The following is a 23,071-nucleotide window of genomic DNA, read 5'->3' on the forward strand; positions in this document are numbered from 1 at the left end:
CGAAATCTCGTCTCGGGAGAACACTGGGAGAATCTCAGAGAGTTTTTCAACGAACCGTTTTCATCAGTTTACACGCTAATTCCAAGATTACTGCTGCATACGTTTATCTTGCGGTTTGAAAATTTGCATACGTGAAGTATGGACATCCAACATTGTGACTTGATATTCATGTTTTAAAAACCGGAAAAGTGTAATACCCCCTCTTTAACGATAAGAAGGAGCTCCACCAGACGTCCAGACTCTTCTCTCTGACTGTAAGGGGGCTTTCACACCAGGCACCATAGTTTCAGCATCCAACAGTCTCTCTCTTTCTGATAAATGGCCAGACGAGCATACACAGACCTACAAATGAATACAGAACACAACGAAACAAACACAACAAAATACACACAAAGCATGTAGTTCTGGACGTCAATCTAAAGGCCATAAGCTGTACTGAGATCCTTTTATCCATGGGAGAAATGGTGTTAATGTTTCATGGTTGTTTGTGACTTTACACCCACCAGATATGAACACTTCAGACAGAAGCTCTGTTTCCTTCCACAATTTTAAGCTTTCATTTTCCCTCTAACTGTTCTGATTACAATCACTTTAGTTGATCCACTTGAATCAGATTTGTGTGTTTGAATGTGATTAGTTCAGTCCTAACAGGATTAAAACAGCCAGTAATGAGCGTGGAGCCATATGTGCACCTCCACCTTTAGAGTATTCTCTCTCAGCAGATGCTCTCTGGTTTTACCTCCTCTCTCCTGCTGCAGACACTGCATTCATTTCCTCTCTTGTTTTAACCAAAGTAAGCCTCTTTGAGATTAGAATCCTGTTTCTGTAAGGAAAACCAGGCCAAGACCGGAACATAGACCCAGTGGAGCCGTACCACAGTATTTACAACGCTCTTAAATTAAGACGGAGCCATCAGCCTCTTTTATCATTCTAGATTTGTTAACGAGGGGAAGAGATCGATACCAAAGGAGGCTGAAACCAGAAGAATCCATACTTTTCATCTTACTGCAGTCTCCTGAAGTGATTTCCAGCTTTTGTCTCTGGATTCTGGGAGGCTCCACCAATCAGAGATGCTGCTGTGACACTGTAGGATTGAGGATAAAACCATATTTTTTCATAACAGTCGTACATGTGGAGCATTTATAATCAATTTTCCATTCTACTTATTTATAGTTTAAAAACAGCTTTTAAATTCAGTGCTGCAGCCTGACACAGAAATGTTTATGCGTTACAGTGGGCTCAGCCAATCAGAGAAATCAATATTCCCATCTAGGATTGTGGGTATTGTAGTTTCTTGCCCCAAGATTGGAAATTAAATCAAGTTCTGCTACTGAATGCAGCAGTTTCATGTGTTACAGCACCACATTTGATCAGGTAAACCTGACAGATATATACAGTTGCAAGAAAAAGTATGTGAACGCTTTGGGATTTCTTGGATTTCTGCATAAATTGGTCATAAAATGTGTTCTGATCTTCATCTAAGTCACAACAATAGACAAACACAGTCTGCTTAAACTAATACTGCACAACAAATGATATGTTTTCATGTTTTTATTGAACAAAACATGTAAACATTCACAGTGCAGGGTGGAAAAAGTATGTGAACCCCTAGGCTAATGACTTCTTCAAGAGATAATTGGAGCCAGGAGTCAGCCAACCTGGAGTCCAATCAATGTGATGAGACTGGATGTGTTGGTTAAAGCTGCCCTGCCCTATAAAAAACACACCAGTTTTGAGTTTGCTGTTCTAGAGAAGCATTGCCTGATGTGAACCATGCCTCGCACAAAAGAGCTCTCAGAAGGCCTACGATAAAGAATTGTGGACTTGCATGAAGCTGGAAAGGGTTACAAAAGTATCTCTAAAAGCCTTGATGTTCATGTGTCCATGGTAAGACAGACTGTCTACAAATGGAGAAGGTTCAGCACTGTTGCCACTCTCCCTAGGCGTGGTTGTCCTGTAAAGATGACTGCAAGAGCACAGCGCAGAATGCTCAGTGAGGTGAAGAAGAATCCTAGAGTGTCAGCTAAAGACTTACAGAAATCTCTGGCACATGCTAACATTTGTGTTGACAAATCTACAAGAAGTAAAACATTAAACAAGAATGGAGTTCATGGGAGGACACCACGGAGGAAGCCACTGCTGTCCAAAAAAAAAACATTGCTGCACATTTGAAGTTTGTGAAAGAGCACTTGGATGTTCCACAGCACTACTGGCAAAATATTCTGTGGAGAGATGAAACCAAAACTGAGTTGTTTGGAAGGAAAACACAACGCTATGTGTGGAGAAAAAAAGGCACAGCACACCAACATCAAAACCTCATCCCAACTGTGAAATATGGTGGAGGGGCCTTCATGGTTTGGGGCTGCTTTGCTGCCTCAGGGCCTGGACGGATTGCTGTCATTGACCGAAAAATGAATTCCCAAGTTTATCAAGACATTTTGCAGGAAAACTCTCGCATCAAAGTCGCAAAATTGCGACAGGCAATATTGCTGATTAAAATGGGCTGTAGCAGCAAATGTGGTGCCTAATGTTGTTACTACTTTACACCAGGAGATGGCGGACATGAGTAACTTCAATGCCAGCAGCATATGTGGGCGTCTTTCCATTCAAAGTTTTGGAGAGAGAGAGTCTGAAGACCCGACCCTGGTCAAGGAGACGCGGAAGAGGTAGAAGTGGTTGTAGTCAGAGTGTAAAAGAGAAAAAGAGAGCGAATTTTAGCCAGAATACTCACAATTTCAGGAGGATTAGTGGAATATTCACCCCTGTGACGACAACATTCAGTTGTCCAGTGAGACCGAGACGTCGGAGCCACACGAACTCTGTGCGTCATGAGAGTCCACAAGCATCACATACCGAAGCCGTTGCTTTTCCTCACAGTAGCTGGGGTGGGGACGTGGTGGGGGTTGCAGGGGTGGTCAAAACATGAATATTGACGGAGGTAGCGGGAATAAAAAAAACACTGCGGGGGTAGGGGCAGACGTGGTAGAAGCAGTGGCGGTGGAGGCCACCTGGTGACGTCAGAATATGCAAATTAGATGAGTGAATTTACTCCCACCACAAACTTTGGGTCACACTGAAGATTTTTCTCATTTACAGTATGCCTTTATCTCTAACCACTTTCAAGCTATAGCCTTTTGAAATCTTGATATCAAAATTGAATATTTTCTTTAAAAAACTCTGGCGCCTAACGGGTTAAAACCATCTGCCTGCCAACTGAAGTTCAACAGTGGATGGGTGATGCAACAGGCCAACGACCCAAAGCATAGAAGTAAATCAACAACAGAATGGCTTCAACAGAAGAAAATACGCCTTCTGGAGTGGCCCAGTCAGAGTCCTGACCTCAACCCCATTGAGATGCTGTGGCATGACCTCAAGAGAGCGATTCACACCAGACATCCCAAGAATATTGCTGAACTGAAACAGTTTTGTAAAGAAGAATGGTCCAAAATTCCTCCTGACCGTTGTGCAGGTCTGATCTGCAACTACAGGAAACATTTGGTTGAGGTTATTACTGCCAAAGGAGGGTCAACCAGTCATTAAATCCAAAGGGTTCACATACTTTTTCTTGCAACTGTATAAGATGCTCTCATTAAGGAACTGGTCCCATGGCTGCACCAGTTAAGAGCCTCTGCCCTACAGGAGCTTCTGTCATTGTTGCACACTCAGATAGAGTGTGGTAAGTCTGCTTTGGATGGTTATGGTGTTGTGGGTAGTAATCAAATCTAAAAAGCAGCAAAGACTGAATGTTGTGGTCTAGAGGGAACACAAAGATGGAGTGGACATGTCTTATCCTTAGCCATCTTGAAAAGGTAGAAGCACTTCAGCTCACTCACTCCTTAAAAACTGCTTTCCATCCCGTTTCCTTTCAGCTCACGTTCAGACGCCCGTGTCATGCTCTTCTCATGATGAATCCTGACTTCCTGTACACACACACACATCAGACCCACACACCGTCATTCCTGCATGTTTTCATTCTTTCCCATCCCTTGCACACCGGGTCAGGCCTTCATGCATTCTTCAGCACATCTGTATTCATCACGTCTTTATTCACAGCAAACAAGCTACCTGCAGGCAGCACGCCGTCCTCCCAGCATACACGGCCTCGCCTCCGTCTCCGCTCTCACATCAGACTGCTACGTGTCATTGTGACATTCTGCTTTTGAACCTGATCCGTCCGGCGGAGGCCACACATCAAGTGCGTCAGTGCAGAGCTTGTCGATGCTTTCAGCGTTTTATCTTTGAATTTTCCGTTTTAAAAAAATGATATTTAAATGGAATCGTTTATTTTGCTCTCAGCCGTGGCCTTGGAGGAGCGAGTGGAAGGACTGGGTAAACAGAAGCAGATGGAGGGGAGGGAGCAGAGAGAAAAGGAGGGAGGGAAGTTTGGATAAGGAGGTCAGGAGAGCTCGCTGTGTGCAGCCTTTGAAGGTAAAGGATGTTGTCCCACACTCTAAAGACCAGAGAGCATTAAAAAGATAATAAATAAATAAATCCAGAAACTCTAACATCAGATTTTGTGTATTTTCAATCATCTTAACCTCAAACTCGAGACAATTTTGTTGATGTAAATCTAAAGTATTGCCCTGCAAACAGCAGGAGAATCCTGACATATCCAAGTGTGAATTTAGAGCACATAACCTTCATCCACATGGAGGATAATCCATTCAAAACCACCCATTTTCATACACTTAGGCTAAGCGAGTCGACCCAGCAACATTTTCCTGCTCCTCCTGGGAGATTCCAGAGTATTCCCAAAGACCAGACCACAGGAAACCAATCAGTGGTGATTGTGGACAATTAGTCAACCTTGCAAGATTAGTACCATCCTTTATTATATATATTTGAGCAGTTGTTTTTCTAAATTTAGTTATTTTATTATGATTTGTCATCACATATGTGGGGGTGGATCCTGGGCTAGTCAAGCTGAGAGCCACTGATCTAGAATGTCCCTTTTATCATCCTGTTGTTTCTTGTCCTACATGGTGCTCAGACACAAAAACATAACATAAAGTTGGAAATTTCAAGGCGAAATCCATGCAAGTGACTTTTTGGCATCCATGTTGCCACTGCCTACTGGACAGTTCAATTCAAAGACTGCACAAATCCATCCTCTGTTTTCCAAATCATCTCTTTACTGTCAGATCCTCCTGTTCAAATCACGTCCAACAGTTTGCTTTGCATTCAGTGAATGTCCAGGGAAATAGGATCTTCCATTCAAGTCCTGGTCAGACCAAGCCTGGGTATTGGTCTGGTTGCAGGAGAGGTACTTGGCTTCACACAGCAAAGGAGCATCGTGCATCACCTATTTTGAGGAATCCATCAGTAAAAAATGTGCTCCAGGTGTATTTATTTATCAGAACAAACATTTGTTGCTCATATTGCCATGCTGGATGGAGCAGAGCAGTCCAGGCTGCATGGCTTGAATGTTTTCAGAGGGGCTGTACCATCGCTGACCTCCCTCCAAAAGTGCATGTATGTCATCCCACATGTGTGTAGCATGAGAGTGTAAAAACTGAAAGATAATAGTCTATCCCTTATATCCACGGCTCGCTCCTCCTCCTGCAGGATTACCAGTCTGGTCACAGTCCATGTTTGTGTGGAAGTTGCCGTCTCTGTATGATGAGTTCAAGGACACCAGCTGGTGAAAGGATACAGCATGCAGTGTACAGTCTTAAACCTGTGGATGACAGAAGAGACCATTAATAATTCAGAGCAGTGCTTTGTTTTCAAAACTGCTTTCTTTCCTTTTATTTTGAAGTGACAGAGACACGATGAAAGAGAGAGAGGAGCCAAGGACGTCATCATTAGTTAGACATAAATGAGGCTAACTTTATTTAACAGTAAAGTGCCTTTATAGTTATTGAATCGTTTCATTGCCGAGATATCTGAAATATAAAAGTCATTACCCACACTCAGCACTCTTCATTATGACAGAAAAGCTCCACCGTCAGTCAGACAGTTGACATATAAAGATAAAAGTACATCAGAATTAAATTATATTAACCCTAGCAAAGCTTTGCTGCTGAGTGGAGAGGAGTAAAAGCTGATCTAAAAGTCTGCCACTTGTATCAGAGGGGACATTAAGTTATCAGTGACTTTGTTTTGTCCTCTATCAGCCGCCTGTAGAGACTGCGACAGCCCCGATACTGATGATCTGCTGCTTCTAAAAAAGGAAAGCTTAAGCAGCTAAAAATAGCACGGCAGTATCATCTAATGAAGATTTCATACGTTTAATAACACGTCATAATTTATGCTTCTTTCATAGTTTTCTACCTCCAGCAAGGAGAAAATGTTTTGACTCCAACTTTTACAGAAATATAAAGACTAGATAAAGTTTAAGATGACTTTTAGATGTCATAAACTTTATACTGCGAGCTGAAATCTTTATTATTATGCCTCAGAAATGAAGCCAGTCGAGGCGGAATGCATTATGCTGTCAGTTGTGGGACAAAATTGTCAGTACCCTTCTATTAAAAAAAGAAAAACCCACAATGGCCACTGAAATAACTTGAAATTGGCAAAACTACTAATAAAAAAATTACTAAAAATTAACTAATAAAAATCAGACATTGTTTTTGAATTGTGCTTCAGCAGAATCATTTTAAAAATCAAACTAATGAAACTGGCCTGGACAGAAATGATGGTCCCCTTAACTCAATATTTTGAGGGAATCACTGCAAGCAGTGAGACTTCTGTCCCAGGTATTTTGGCCAACTCCTCATGATCAAAATACTCCAGTTGTGTCAGGTTTGAAGGGTGCCTTCTCCAGACTGCATGTTTCATAGAAGGCCACTTCAGAATAGTAGGATGTTTGATTCTTAGCCGTTCTTGGCTCTTTTTAGCTCTGTAGGCTCATCATCCTGTTGGAGGACCCATGACCTGCAACTGCGACGAAGCTTTCTGGCACTGGGCAGCACATTTCCCTTCAGAATGCCTGGAAAGTCTTGAGATTTCATCGTACCCTGTGCAGATTCAAGACACCCGGTGCCAGCTGCAGCAAAGCAGCCACAGACCATAACCTAGCCTCCTCCATGTTTCACCGTAGCTACAGTCTTCTTTTCTTTGCGTCTGTGAACATAGAGCTGATGTGACTCGCCAAAATGCTCCAGGTTTGTCTCACCTGTCTAAAGGACATTCTCCCAGAAGCTATCTCTGAAAAATATGGTCAGCTGTGATGGTTTAGTAAACATTACACAAAAAGAGGACCCAAATGCAAAGGCACAAAGTCTCTAATAAATTAAAACGGCAAAAATTAAAAAAAAAAAAAACTCCTTACAAAATCAAATGCAAGACAAGGCTAAAACTAAAACCGAAAGCTCACCAAAAAACAAGAGGTAACACTGGAGACATAGACCGGAGATACACGGAGAGAGCTATCACAACCTAGGGACTCACAACGAACCGGCAAAGACACAGAAACACAGAAACTAAAAAAACAGGGAGTGGTAAGACACAGGGAGACAGGTGAGGCCAATCAAGGTGGAGGGAAAAAACTCAAGGCCAAGAAGAGAGGCAGAAATCCCACACAAGGAGGGGGACACTACAAAATAGAATAGGAAACAGAAGAGTTAACTGGGGTAAAGAAAACAGTAACACAGAGGGAATGAACAAAATAACACAACTTTAAACTAAACTGGGAAACACACAAGGACCAGGGAACGCAGGAGGTGGAAACAAAGACACAGAGCTCGGGAAACTTAAGAATCACAAAACCTACCACAACAAAAACCAAAACCATGACAGTCAGCTGTAGTCACAGGAACATCGAGCTGCTTGGAGATGGTCTTATAGCTTTGACCTTTATCATGCTGGTCTTTGATTGTCTCGAATCTCCCGGGACAACTGTCTCCTTAGATTTCTGTGCTTCATGTTCAGTGTGGTATCAAACAGCACAGTGACTACTTTCACCCTTTAAATAGGCAGACTGACTGGTTACAAGTTTGAACTGTTGTCACATTATTTCACATCTTTTCTAGGGGAACCATCAATTTAGTCCAGGCCAGTTTTATTAGTTTGTTTTCTAAAATGATACTGTTGAAGCAAAATTCAAAAGCAACGTCAGATTTTTGTTAACAAGTTTTAAGTTATTTCAGTGACCATTGCAGTTTTTCTTCAACGGAAGGGTACCAACTATTTTGGTTCTTGTGTGTATGCTAGGACTAAACACAATATTTCTGTAAGATTGGGACAGATTTCCCTCAAAATTTGCAGAAAAGTTCACCCTGATGAAGTGAAATGATTTGGAGGCTGCTTTATCTCGCTGTAGATGTTCTGCCTGATGTTTTAAGTTTAGTTTTGATAAATAACGATTATGTGCTGCTTCCAGGACACACTCGGCATATTTATTAGTGAAGTAGTTGTTGGAAAGTTAGAAGAGAGTAAAATAAATTCAGTGTAAACTTCATTCCACTTTTGATGATGAATTGTTTGCTTTGATTTGACCACAGTGGCTGATATTGCCGTCTAGGTTTAATTTTAAATCATTTATTGCTTTTCTTATTTATTACATGTTGACTTTTTCAACCTCAGCAGACAAATGTTTACTTCTCAAACTCAAAGAATTAGAAGCAATAACACAGTTCCACGTGTTCTTGGCTCTCACTTTGAGCCAGTCAGTGCCATGTCTTTAAAATTATTCACCAACTTGGATTTTATACCCTTTTATTGATTTTATAAATCAATCTTGGTCGGGCTTTTTAAAGTGACTGACCTTATTCAACAGGAGTCCAGCCAATAGGTGTTAGTAGTCTCAAAACTAGTCAAATGGGGATCACCTGGGTTAGGTGAATGTGTCTCAGTGATTGAAGTATAACGACACCTGTGTCTGGAAAGTCCACTCACTGGTTAATCAGTGTTCCTGGCTACCATTACACCATGAGGACAAAAGAACACTCCAAGCAACTAAAAAAAAAAACATTTCCAAAGACCTTAACATCTTCCAGGGTTCAGTTAAATCCATCATCACGAAATGAAGGAATATGTTATATGTTATTGTCATAAGTTATTGATTGCACTTTCATTTTGCAGCTTTTTTTATTCTATTGCTGAAACATATCTCAAAATTTCATGATGCAACAACTGTGGTCTGATTTCTATTGAAAAACTACAAATTTTTGCAAAAATTTGCATAAAGGAAAAACAATAAAGCTATTTAAAGCACAAAATCCTGTGTGTTGAGCTGCAGCTCTGTTGTACGTAACTCCTTGCGACACCAGCGGACAGAAACAAATGGAGAGAGTTCACCGAGGAGCATCGGCAGTGCTGTAGAGGACTGAGAAAGACAAACACATGTGTTGTTCTGTGGTGTTACATCAAATTGCTTTTATCTCTGACTGAACGGAGAACAAGATGAACCAGAGCGGCGGAGGTGTCACGTCTTCAGCGCGGATCAGCCGGGGAGTAAAACTGAGGAAGTTCAGAGGCTGAAATATTAATAGGATGCACTTCTGCTAAATATTTGATTCCTTGATTACAAGTTTTGAGTGTTTATTCTTCACATTTAGACATTTAAGATGCAGCTAATTTTAGTGCACAAGAAAGGATTTTTCTGTCCTCGCCATCACTTTAATCCAGCGAGAGAAAACCACAGCTCCTCTTCTCTGTCTTATAAAACAGAAATGAGCTGAGACGATTCTGTTCTGCTGAATCCTGAGGGTTTTAATGGCCCTCCCATCATGCCAAAACCCCTTAACCAGCTCTTCTGCATTTCAAATAATGTGCATTCTGCAGGAGCAACTGCCCAGCAGGTGGTGGGGGTCTGCATTTATAGTAAAAAAGGAAGAAAGAGAAAGACTTTGAGCACCCAGTATGTTCTATTTTCACAATCCTTTTCTTGCTGATCTTGCTGATCAGTCTTTGACTTTAATCTTTCTCAATTTAACTAGGTACTTTAATTCTGTTGAACACTATTTACTTTAAGACAAAGTATAAGCTATGGGTTTCATTTGTACCACAGTATAATGGTTCAGTTCATATCTACACAACCAGAAACAATGCATGCTATTGCGTGGAAATAACCCATATTTGTAACAGGGAGTCGTGCCTCAGGGCTCAGTATAAGGGCTTCTTCTCCTATCCGTTAGGTTAACCATCATGTTCAACTTTATGCAGATGACACTGTCCCATACACTTCAGAAACCTGATTTATTGCTAATGCTAGCTTCAATACAGTAATCTTGCAAAGCAGATGGATTTACCAGACTGTCATCTGGCAAATCCATCCATTGAAAAGCTCTAATCAACGCCATCTGACCAATCAGTGTCATTCGAGGAGACTACAAAAGAGGTTACATAGTACAGTGAGCCAATAGCAATGGCTGCACCCAGTGTAGCTGTTAGCTCACATGTAGCTAGAGGCAGTTTTGCAAGAACTTGCATTTCTTTTGAAAGAGTAAGAGCAAAGAGCCACACTGAAAGCTCCTCCTTGCAGAGAAGGTGTTTTTGGCCACCGATAAACTCTGTTGTTAAATAACTACGGCAGTGTTAGCTTGTATAGCTTAGGTTAGCATTGGAGCTGTGCATGTCAATGTCTCTTGTTGGTGATTGGCCTGTCATGAATTTGATGGACGTGTGAAACACATCCATCTTGCATGTCAGGTTACTCTCAACTCCCATCTCTGTCTTTCTTGTGTTCTTTGCAGTTTTATCTGTAACGTCAGCACCAGGAATAACCTTCCTTTTGTAGCTGCAGCAATGAGTCGTGCTCTGGTTGGTAGTATTAGCACAGTCTCTACCTGGAGCCTGCATATTTAGAGCTGGGGTCTACTGAAGGAGATGCTATTTGGGGTGTGATGGTGGGGTAGGTAAGAATGTCTCCTTGTTGCCATGGTAAAGGTGGCTTTTTGCTGCCCATTGGTCTACATGGTTGACTTGTATTGGCCCATATTAAGGTTATATCTTTTTCAGTAGCGCACAAGTGTCCTGAGTTGACTTAAGATACAGTCTAGCTAACTCTTTGCAGCATGCAGTGAGGTTCATCCAGGATTACCACTTGGTATCTGATTGCCAAAAAAGGATATAAATGCATGTTAATTCAACGTCTAAACGAGGTCAGAATTTGCCTTTTCTTTTAAGAGCTGCCAGCAGATCTTATCGTCAGCGATAGGGTTATTTCTGACCTTAACAGTAGGGGAAATTGTATTTTTTAATCAATAAACAGTTAAACACTAAATCTAAGAAGGTCCAAACATGCACTCCAAACTTAAAAGCACAGAAAAGTGGTTGAAAACTCCTGACACGTGAGTGATTTGATGGACGGACAAACCTGGAGGGGTCATCCTCTTTAGAGAAGCTTCCTTTCACCTCGATGCTGTTCATCTTGTTCTCAAACATCCCATAACTCAGAGTCACCTGCAGCAAATAAAACATGCACATTAAAAGGACGGATGTTTATTTTAAAGCTTTTCTTGAGTTTGTGTGCAGCTCTCTACCTGCTGAGGTATGCTTCTGTGGCTGATGAGCAGCAGGTTTTCCAAGTGGGAGTGGAATAACGGACAGTGGACCATAGAGATGCCGAGCCTCTTCTCCACGATGAAGCCCACCGTACAGTCATCAGGGAGACGGATCTTTGCTGACGTCTGCTCGAACCGTGAGCCACTAAAATACACAGAAATTAACCCCAAACATACCTCAAATAGTGCAGACTTAATCTAATGTAGATGCATTAAATATACGCTCAGCAACCACTTTATTAGGTACACCTGTTCAACTGTAAATGCAAACATCTCATCATCAGAGATGTTAGTCTCCAGCTTTTAAGTCAGAGTTCCCCAAATATAACTCCTTAAAAACGTTCTACTTTACCCTAAATGCACGGTAAAGTAGACTTTGCATGTTTTGCTCCATTAACCAGGTATTGCATGGACTTTTCTGCTGACCTTTCCCAAAAGACTCCATCAACTTTTAGATTGATTTTCTACCTTCTTGCCCAGGGTGAACATTAGTCTCAGTGGTTTGATAGCAGTATAAATACAAACTTGCAGAGACTTTAAACTTACTTTAGATCAGTGATTCATCACTGTGGACTCTACTCAGCTTTATTTCTTACTTGGTCAAAGTTATTCTGCTGTATAAGGCAGCCAAAGACAGAGAGGCTGCTTAGAAAAGTTGGTGCACACAGAAACCAGGCAGGAAACAACTGAAAAGTAATAAAGATATGACGGGTAAACTGACTTATTTCAGAGCTGGAGGTTTGCTTCTCAGGCTTTCACGTCTCAAATGAAGGAGTTACAAGAAAACACTACACTGTGTCAACAAGATCTATTGTTTGCAGTCTCATAAAGTGTTGTACTGTTGTTTTATAGTCTCAGCTGAATTGCTGAGAAACTTTCATTAAACTTTGAACCCCGAAAACACAATCCTTGGTTTAAAATAGGAAAAGTCAGTCTTTAAAAGGTCATCTGAGGTGAAGTAGAGCCATTCAAGGAAACAATAAGTACACTTTTTCAGGTTAAAGGGATTTAAAAAGTGTTAACATTCAAATGATTGTTGATTTCTGATAAAACATAAGTTCACAACAACAAAGTAAGCTTTCAGTTTTAATCAGATGAATCTAAATGATGCATTTGCTGCACCTGTGACGTGCATTACAAAACAAGTATTCACAAATTAGCTGGCTAAACGGTTCAACAACTGGTTCTGCTGCAATCAGGACCAGAATTACTCTTCTGTAAACCTTTCCTAAAACTTTTAACAGCTCAGACCAACAATCCTTGTCAAAAACTCAGTCTAAACTGTAGCACAGCAAGTGAATGGCTACTGCCATGCAGCCACAAAGCGTTTTAATTTGATATAAACAACAGTGAACTGCTAGGACTGATAGCATCTCATAGGAACTGTTTTGATCTAGAACAGGGGCCAAATCCAGCTGTGGTACTGTTGTACCCGGACTGAAAGATCATATCATATTTCTATTGTAACTGGCTCGCTGGTATGAGGTCTGCAGATTTACTATAGTATAAAAATGTAAACTAAACCTTTGAAAGGTGAAAAGTAAAAATATTTAGAGTAAAAGTCAGTAATGTGGAAAAGAAACTCTTTTCATTTGATATTTTCAATTTTGCATCTCACAATCAAATTTATTGTTTGAGTTTTTATTTCATATTTTGACCTTTGGAATTCACGATTTTGACTTTTTATATCAAAATTCAACCTTTTAAATTCACAGTTGTGAATTTAAAGTCATCTTTTGAACTTTTCAACTCACTGTTTCAAAACTGAGCTCACCTTTTGACTTTTTCAACTCCTAACTTTGACTTTTAATCCCACATTCTGGCCTTTAAGACTCACAATTCAACATTCTAACTCATGTTTTTACTTTTTAAACTCATGATTTTGAGTTTTGTTTAATATTTCCATTCTTAAAACTCCCAACTTTGACGTTCTATCTCATATATTTGCCCTTTAAAATCAATATTTCTACTCTGAATTTTGTGTTTTGACCTTTTGAACTAATCAGTTTGACTTTCATCTCGGAATTTGAGCTGTTAAACTTGTAATTTTGACTTTTTTAAATCTGAAAACCATTTATCATCAGTGCTCAGTTAGTTTTCCCCATTTTTTTACTGGTGCAAATGACAGTTTGCACCAGTTTGCCCCTGCTGTGATTGAGTTTGACACCCCTGATCTAGAATATGGAGATCAATTATTTAGTAGGATGTGTAAGGTTATACTCAAATATAACTGAAGAATGTGGATGTTTCTCACTTAAAGAGGATTAAAGCCAGCCATTCAAGCAGTGCTAAGCTAAAACTAGTTAACTCAATGCTATTATTTGTATCCAACAGGATTTTAAATTACTGTCCTAAGAACACCACTATCACAAAGTAATTGGGACGTTTGGTAAAAAGTTAACAGGTTTGCACCTCGGTTTTGGGATCATGGTTCAGTGCAGGTTTGGTCTATGGGAAAAAGCAAAATAAAGTCCTAAATTCATAATTCTAGGCCTTCCTCTTTCAGTACCTGGCAGTAATGAAGCTTACAGTTTGAGTGTTCTGGTATTATTTAGATCCACCCGTGACAGCTGGTACACCCTGTGGTGTATCCGATGTGAGACAAAAATGAGAAAACAAAAAAAGACACGGACATGCTTGATTATGTGATTGTGAATACCTGGCCCATGGAGCCATCTTCTCCGCCAGCCGGCGACTGAGACAGAAACCTGCTCCTCCTGTAGCGAACCAGAACTGCACTTCCCTCTGAAGAATAAACCAAAAACACAGGGATTAATCACATATAAACCACTCAGATGTTGTTTTTAAAAAAGAAATCCCATCCCCTAGATGAGGATTATGTTCAAAACCGTCCTCCAAAGCCAGGGGTGTCCAAACTTTTTTTTACTGAGGGCTGCATACGGAAATAAATAAGGATGTTGGGACCACATTAATATCTACAAGGTGAGGTGTATGACAGTCAGTCAGAAGCAGAATAAAAGAGGAGCTGGGGTGGAGGAGGGTTGCAAGAGCAGCTTGCAGAGAGAGTGGCCAGGCTGGAGTAGTTTAAATGACAGCATGAGAGCGACTGGCCAATAGCCTGGCCGTCAGCTGATGAGGGCTTGCATTAGATCAGCTGATCGGGGAAGAGCTTGACTCTGTGGCGTGACAAAGTGAAGATTATTTGACTGGCAAGAAAACCTTTATTTATTCCCAACATACAATTCAAATTTCCAAAAAGGTTGGGACGCTACGTAAAATGTAAATTCAGAATGCAACAATTATCCTCATATTTTATTCACAATAGAACATCAACATAACAAATGTCAAAACCAAAACGTTTTACCATTTTATGATAAATATTAGCTCATTCTGAGTTTGATGGCAGCAGTACATCTCATAAGTGTACAGACGGGGCAACAAAAGCCTGGAAAAGTCAGTGGTACTGATAAAAAAAAAAAAACAGCTTGAGGAATATTTTGAAACTGATTGGGTTTATAGCAATGATACTCAACTTGTGGCTCTTAAGTGATCATTTTTGGCTCTTTTATCTTTATTTATTTATTTATTTATTTATTTATTTAGAAGGATAGACCCTTGAGATGGACCATCTCATTTTCAAGGGGGTCCTTACAGATATATATACAGTACAAATAATACAATGCACAACAAAACAACATAAAGTACAGAATACACACACAAACACACTCATGCACCTAAACTATGCTCTCAAATGCTAAGTCAGTCCCCCATCAAACAGTTTCAGTCCTACATAGCAAAGAGTAAAATACAGTCTGTGGTCACACACATAAATCTGTAAAAAAGGAGTTATATATACATATACTTACATGTGATATTTAGTCCTAGATGGGTAAAATTGAAACAGCAAAGTAACTGTTTAAAAATTAATGATAACAACATAAAGGACAAAATCATAGACAAGAGCAAGGAATTTGTAGACGAGTAAATAAATAAGACTTAAAAATTGGAAAAGATGTAATTGATCTTAATGAATCAGGAAGCTTATTCCAGTCAGATGGAGCTTTATATTTAAATGCATGAATTATCTCTTAATTTAGAATATTTTTCCAACAGAAAACCTTAAAAAAGGAAACTTTGACCAAAAAAAAAAAAATCCACGGCAAATCACATTGTTTAGTTTGCCAACCATTGTTTTCATCTGTTTATTTCTTTTGCCTGTCTTGGCCATTTTTGGCCCCTTTTTGCCACTTTCATTCAATTTTTGCTGCTTTTCGCACATTTTTGCCACTTCTTTCTGCTACATTTCAGCTGTTTTTAACCACTTTAGATCTTTCTTTTCACTATTTGCATTTTTTTTCAGCTTTTTTTTTGCCATTTTTCACCCTCTTGAGCAGGCTTTTGCCATTAAATGCCATTTTTCACATTTTTTGCTACTCTTTGCTGCTTTTTTCTAATTTTTCTCAATTTTTTTTCATCTTTTTGCCCACTTTAGTCAGTTTTTACCCATATTTTACTATGTTTTTGGTGCTTTTTGACCATTTTTTATCATTTAAGGCCTATTTTCACCTTTTCCCACATTTTTGCCACTTTTTTGTCACTTTTGACTGTTTTTGCCACCTTTAACTTATTTCTATTGCCACTTTAACCCTTTTTTGCCACTCTTCACCCCTTGGATTGTGGCTGTTGTAATGTATTTTTTAACAATGCTGCTCTTTGGTTGAGAAACACTGGTTTATAGTAACATAACTGGGTATTTAAAGTGCATTTTAGAGAGGTAGAGTCTGTCAGGAGTAAAGATGGGCAGAGAGTTACCAATCTGAGAAAAACTGTGTCCCTACAAAAAGCAAAATGTTCCTCAGCGTAAAATTGAGAAGACTTTGAGTATTCCACCATCTACAGTCCATAATATCATCAAAATATTCAGAAAATCTGGAGAAATCTGTCTCCCACTTAAAAATCCAGCTCAAAAAATCTCTAATGAGCATTCAGATGTCAACAATCTGTTAATTCTGACATCAAAAGTCGTCTTCTTACCGTCTCAGAAACCCTCTGCTCCTCCTAAACGCTCTGATACTTTCCTTCCCTCTTGTCTCTGGTTTTCTTTTCTCTAATATTGATTGTTTGGTCTTTTTCCAACCAGCCAGCTCAGATTTTCTCTCCTCAATCTGCAGCCTTGCTGCCATTTCTCAAGCAGATGTAATGTTGAGATTTTTATGCCTGCAATATAAAAAGTTGAGGTGATATTTTTCAAAGAGGAAATGTTTCTCTGGGGTGATTTGTAAAATCAGCCCATGATTACAGAACAAATTCTTGTTTCCTTTCATTTTTCTCAGCTGAATGTCTCCTATAATTTCCTCCTCTTTCATTTTGTTTTATTCTTATCTTTTATTTTTTAAACATTGCAGCGTGACTGCCATTAATTTTTCTCCATTAAGTTTTCCTTCTTCCATCTATCCCGCTGTTTCCCTGTTCTTTCCCTCCTCTCCTCCTCCTTCTGTCAGCCTTGCAGCAGTGACGGCAAATCGAAAAAGATTGGCATTGCGATGTAAGAAAATGAGACCTGGAGACGGAGATGAGCTTGACATTCGTTTGTGTTTTCAACCCACAGCCACAGAAGAAGAGGAGGGAAAATAAGAACAGAGAGAAACAGGAGAGAGAGGGAGGAAGCTGAGATAAATAAAGGTCTATTTCTCAGTGTAAATGGCAGCAATCAGAGAGGAGAGCGTTAACACCGGGGAGTCATTTCAGGAAGCGAACGGAGTCAAGGAGGGAGGATGTGGATCTCACTGTGGGATGTACTTTACCTCTCCACTGTAAATCACACCTGGGGACATCTGCACGCTTTCCAAAACAAACCATCGACTTCCTGTGTAACCTCCCCACCCCTGAAGGAGTCTCCATGGTTGTGAAAGTGATTCACCTCCAGTCAATACTCCTGTGAAGCCATAATCACTCATCGACCCACAGAGGAGACAGAATATCCTTCCCATGTGAACAACAGCTACATGCTTCATGTACTCGCATACATACAGAATGCATTCATGCTTTTTCAGCTTCATGAGAGGGAAAATGAAAAGGGTATGGATTACAGATGGGAGTGGTTAACACAACTGGGATCAGTGTTTGGCTCAAAACCAATAAAAGAAGACCACCTTTGTTATAAACATACATATTCTCTGCAGAAAGGCAAGGAGGCCACAGAGCAGGGTGACCGAGGAGTGGAGGGAGAGTGGATGCACAGGCAGAGATCAGGAAGAGAGAGGAACATGGAGCCAAGTTTGAAATAATGTATTATTGTTGCAGCTTCATTCATCCAAAGAGGATGTTGGTTTACTGAAATAAAATGCTTTTTACAGCATAAAAACCAGCACGCACCTGCCTGTATTCATGATTGTTTTATCCTAGCACAGTAATTTTTAGTGTATACAGAATAACTTTTTCCTTCACATGAAAACACCAGAAAATGATTATTGGTGTTCATTCCCTCAGCCAATTAGAATCCGCCACAACCTCCTTTGACCAATCACCAAGCACCTGTCATATTCTGAATCTGTCATTCTCTCTTTCACAGTCAGTCTGTTGTTTCAGTGTTAACCCTCCTCCACCCCAGCTACCTCCGTTCAGTTCATCAATAATAATAATAATAATAATAATAATAATAATAATAATAATACATTTTATTTATAATGCACTTTTCATTAAGGAAAATCTCAAAGTGCTACAGAGTACGCTAAAAATCAAAAGGACATAAAAACACCAAAACAATAAGATCAGAAAGAGTAAAAACAACATTAAAAGCAGTTTGTAAAGGCCTGTGTGAACAGAAAAGTCTTAAGGCCTTTTTTGAAAGAGTCCAGAGGCTGAGGATTTCTCAGATGGTCAGGCAGGTTGTTCCAGATGCGGGGGGCCACGGAGAAAAAGAACCGGTCTCCCATGGTCTGGAGATTTGTTTGGGTCTGAAAGAGCCGGTTGGTGCCGTGGGACCGGAGGTGTCGGGAGGATGTGTGCAGGGTGAGGTCTTTGAGGTAGACTGGGGCGTTGCCATGGATGCAGAGGTGGGTGAGGAGAGCAATCTAGTCTAGATCCTGATTTGTTATATTTTTGTTATTTTTATTTTTTGCTTGGAATTTTGGGAAAATATGCCATTAAATTTCAGGAATTTTCCTGAAATTTGTGGGAATATTTTTGTGGTTTGTTTTATTTTTGTTATTTTGATACTTTGATTGGAATTTAAAAAAAAAATATGCCATTAAATTCTAGACGTTTTCCTGAAAATTTTGGGAATATTTTTGTGATTTATTATATTTTTGTTTTTGTTTTTGTTTTTTGTGTTTTTGCTTGAAATTTTGGGGAAAAAATATGCCATTAAATTTCAGGAATTTTCCTGAAAATTTTGGGAATATTTTTGTGATCTGTTATATATTTTTTTTGTTTTTGTTTTTGCTTTTTTTTTTTTTTTTTTTTTTTGTTTGTTTGTTTGTTTGTTTGGTTGGTTGGTTGTTTTTTTTGCTTGGAATTTTGGGGAAAAAATATGCCATTAAATTTCAGGAATTTTCCTGAAAAATTTGGGAATCTTTTTGTGATTTTGTTATATTTTTGTTGTTTTGTCTATTTTGCTTGGAATTTTGGGAAAATATGCCATCTATTTTAGGAATTTTTCTGAATACTTTGGGAATGTTTTGTTTATTTTTGAATGTTTGATTTGAAGTTTTATTTTGATTGTATGTTTGAGGGGTGGCTGCTCTTAAAATTCTAGTTTCATTAGAATATTGAGAATTTATTTGTAAATATCTGGAAATTTTATTAAAAATTTTGGATGGAATTCATTTGGAATTTTTGGGGTAATGTGTTTGAAAATTTTCCACAATTGTCATGGAATTTGTGGGGACTCTATTGGTAAATATCTAGGAATTTGATTGGAAATTTAGTGTGAAATTTACTTTGATATTGGGGTATTATTGGATAATATTGGATAATATTGGATATTTTGATATTTGAGGGAATTTGCTGAAAATATCTGAAAGTTTTTGGGGAAATTTTAATTGAATCTTAAAGCTTTTTTAGAAAGAGTAAATTGAAGAAGTTTTTCTTTTAATCATCTCCTTCATACCACACCTGAGTTTGGCACAGGTGCTGATCAGAGGAACTTCGGGGTCAAGTGGACCTAAATCTTAGTCCCTAATGTGAACCCAGTCCTAAACTGTGGATATTCAGGCTGATGTTGTGTGCTCTTATTGAACCATGCCTTCATTTCACATTTCAAACAAATCTTCTAACGTAAAGGTTTATTGTTTCAGTGTTAGTAATACTCTAACATGTTGATTCTCATGCTTTCTAAGTCCACCAGTCTCCCTTGAGGGTTTTCTCTTGGCAGGATTTGAAGAAGCCTTTCATGAAGCATTTACACTACAGCGCACTTAAACTCCCCTGAAACTCAGAGAGAGTTTAATTCATGTGGACCGATAACTCCTCCAGGCAGGGTGACCCCTCAGTGAAGCATTACTCTCTTTAACGCTACAACAAACATTTTTCTCTTGTTGTTGTGCCACATGAGAAGAGTCTCCTCTTTAAAGCAACCTGGACAGTGTGGTTTAACTTCTTTGTTGTCTCTCAACACCTTCAAATCAAGCTAAAAAAGAGGATTTCTTGTGTTAGTCGGACTAAAACTGGACTATAATAGACGAAGGATGTCTGTTAAGGTTAGGGGTTGATTTACAGTACTTGTGCATGCTTGCATCTCATTCAGGAGGAAAAAAGACAAAGGCTTCTTAAAATAAAAACCAGAGTCTAGCCTCGGTAAAAAAAAACTGCCATGTCGTACCGTTGCGTTGCCCTCCAGCAGTTCGTGAGCAGTGATGGGCTTGTCCAGGCTCGGCTTGCCCACGTAGATGTCTCCATCCTGGGGGAAAACAGAGAGCAGGGAGAGGAGGGCCTCCGGGTTCACGTAGTTATCATCGTCCACGTGGCAGAACCACCTAAGCAGCACAGGGAAACAGATATCAGACACAGGAAGGTCAAGTATGACAGTAGAGTCTGGGTAAAGGCTTTCATTGTCTTCACTTTTCTCCACTCCTCCTCCTGACTTCAACACTGATTTTCTCAGAGCTGCCTTCAGTCATTTATCCGTCTGTAAATTTAAAAATTAAAACCGTCTGATCCACAGCAGATGGTGAATCACATCATCATTAAAAAGTCTGAAGACTTTAGTTTAACACTTTTCCAAAGTTTTTATTAATACCAGACACACACAGTATTGTTATTAATAAAATTATTTTGCTTCAACATCTGGAAATAACCTCAAACTGGAAATAGTTCCTCACATAAACACAGGAAGTTTCTAGTGTTGTTATCAAAATCCTGATACCGGACTTCACAGCCAACAGGGATGTAAGGACAAATCCCGAATCAGATAAAAATCCAGAAAAATAAAGGGGGATTTAAATCGATAGGGCACAGGTTGTGTTGCAATGCTCTGTTTGAACAGTAGGGGGAACAGTAGAAAGCACCACTGTAGCAAAAGCATGTTTCTCCATACCAGCCACTTCTGTCCCAAGTGACAGAGTTTATGTAACTGCAGAGGACACTGAGATGATATTCCTTTAGAAAAACATGGTAAATCAAAGCCAGGAGCATAAGCTCCACTGTTGCTTTTTCATAGGAAATGAAGGAGATTTACCTTATATTTAAAAAATGACTTCATTTATTTATTCTATCTGGAAATTCTTTCAAATAACATTTTCTATTTAATAGATCATTCCAAAAGAAATATTTGCAATTTAACTTTAATTTCACGATAATAAATGTGAAAAATGTGCCTTTTTGTTTGTTTGTTTTTTTTAATTTAAAAACAAACAGAGGAAAATGTTGTTTTGTCTTTTTTTTTTTTTTCAAATTATTTTTTTTGCAGAAAAATCTGGTTTAGAATCCTATCATGGCACAAAATTGGGACCTGTATCGTTTTGTGGACAGAAAAAATGGTAAGAATCATGTTGTGGACAAAATTTCCAGATTAGAATCAAATCGTGGACTCAAGTAGGACTCAAATCATATATTGGAATATATGAAAATCCAGATTAGAATTGTATTTTGGAAAAAAAAAATCCGGATTAGAATCATATCGTGTACAAAAATTCGGATTAGAATCATATCGTGGACGAAAATCCGGATTAGAATTGTATTTTGGAAAAAAAATCAGGATTCGAATCATAACATGTCCATCCACACCCAACCATGCCTGAGCACGGATGCACCATCACATATGGCACTTACTGTTTATGCGAAGTCTAGTGAAGTCGTCACAGTGTCAAAATATACTGACATTACGGTAATATCACTCACTTTAAGGCTTGTTCTGGGTCGTTTTGGTGAGATGCAACCCTTTAATACTTCACTGATTCAACAGTCTTATCGATTACATCTGGCATGCATATTGTACACTGGTCTTGTTTATATGCATGTGCAATCACCCGCATAGAAGGCAATTTCTCAAAATCAAGTCCAAATAAGGCCTCAATTCTAGAGTTAATCTTTACAAAGCTCTGACTAAAAGCTTGGGAAATCTGCTTTAAGTCTGTTCTATTTCAGCACAGATATATTTTTTAGACTGGACTTCTAAAGGAAGAAAATATCACTCTATTTTTCTCCTGTCTGGCATGATGTCCTGTTGTCCTCCATCAATAATTTCACCGTTCTCCTCTGTGAGCAATCAGGCGTCTCTGTTTCTTCTTCTTGCCACCTTAATGACTGGACATGATGTTATATCTTCCTTCCAAAGCAGACAGACTCTTACAGCCTCATCAGAGTCCAGAAAAACAAAGCTGCTGCTACGGCGCACCGCTGTTTCCTCTGCCATCCTAATGGCCAACCAACAACACTAACGGTTTTCATCCGAACCAAACAGCCTCTCTTCCCTCCATCATCCAAAAAAACAAAGAGAGTCCTGCTGCCAAAAGGGAGCACTCCTTCATTTCCTCTGCCATCTCTATAACAACACAGCAATAAAAGACTTAGTCACACACCAAACACAAGCTGTTGAGTCTCATAGAGTTTCAACAAAATCAGATTAATGACAGAACACTGAGGACAAATTACCAGGTTTGTTATACGGCTGCAGAAACCTGGGTCGTGAGGCAAACCAAGCCAAGGAAATCAAATCCACTCAGTGTTTCATTTCTTCTGTTTCTGACTTCAAATGAGAGCTGATTAAGGGAAGGATGATTCATGATTTTTTCCCCTTAAGCTTTTAGTCATCTAAGCCTCATCTTTAGATTCAAAGTGGCCATAGAGCGAGCCTTCATCACAGTTAGGTCTTCGTCTTTCTCACCTCTTGTATGACGCCATGAAGCCGCCGTATTCTGCTGACATCTTACAGGACAGAGCCTGCTGGCTGTGGTCAGACTGGCAGTCTGTCACCACCATATTAAAACCTGGAAAAACAGGCAGAGAAAGCTCATAAATTTATAGTTTAACAAGCACTTTATGACATTACACAGCAGGAGCTAATGATAGTTTACTTTTACATTCTTTATTTTTAATCACATGATAAATGGGCTCATTTCAATTATTATAATCATCATGAAAGTTTAATCTGCTGACAGGCAAGAGGACGAGGATGATTTACAAAAAACATTTGTTTAATAGCTCAGCCTCTGCATCAGCTG

The 23,071-nt window shown here is 39.3% G+C and overlaps 1 protein-coding gene across 1 annotated transcript in view; it reads right to left on the reverse strand.

The window, feature by feature from the left end:
• Positions 1 to 3,527: 3,527 nt before the first annotated feature.
• The window catches only part of mfng (MFNG O-fucosylpeptide 3-beta-N-acetylglucosaminyltransferase), a 33,950-nt gene continuing 14,406 nt past the window's right edge, over positions 3,528 to 23,071 (reverse strand). The window contains exons 3-8 of the mRNA XM_041784698.1: positions 22,735 to 22,837; positions 20,233 to 20,386; positions 14,110 to 14,195; positions 11,430 to 11,595; positions 11,264 to 11,349; positions 3,528 to 5,677 (exon numbers count right to left, since the gene is read on the reverse strand). Of these exons, the coding sequence (XP_041640632.1) occupies positions 5,626 to 5,677; positions 11,264 to 11,349; positions 11,430 to 11,595; positions 14,110 to 14,195; positions 20,233 to 20,386; positions 22,735 to 22,837 (647 nt within the window). The 3' untranslated portion in view covers positions 3,528 to 5,625. The remainder of the gene's footprint in view (positions 5,678 to 11,263; positions 11,350 to 11,429; positions 11,596 to 14,109; positions 14,196 to 20,232; positions 20,387 to 22,734; positions 22,838 to 23,071) is intronic.

The sequence above is a fragment of the Cheilinus undulatus genome, linkage group 4 (genome assembly GCF_018320785.1).
Source record: "Cheilinus undulatus linkage group 4, ASM1832078v1, whole genome shotgun sequence".
Taxonomy (NCBI): Eukaryota; Metazoa; Chordata; class Actinopteri; order Labriformes; family Labridae; genus Cheilinus; species Cheilinus undulatus.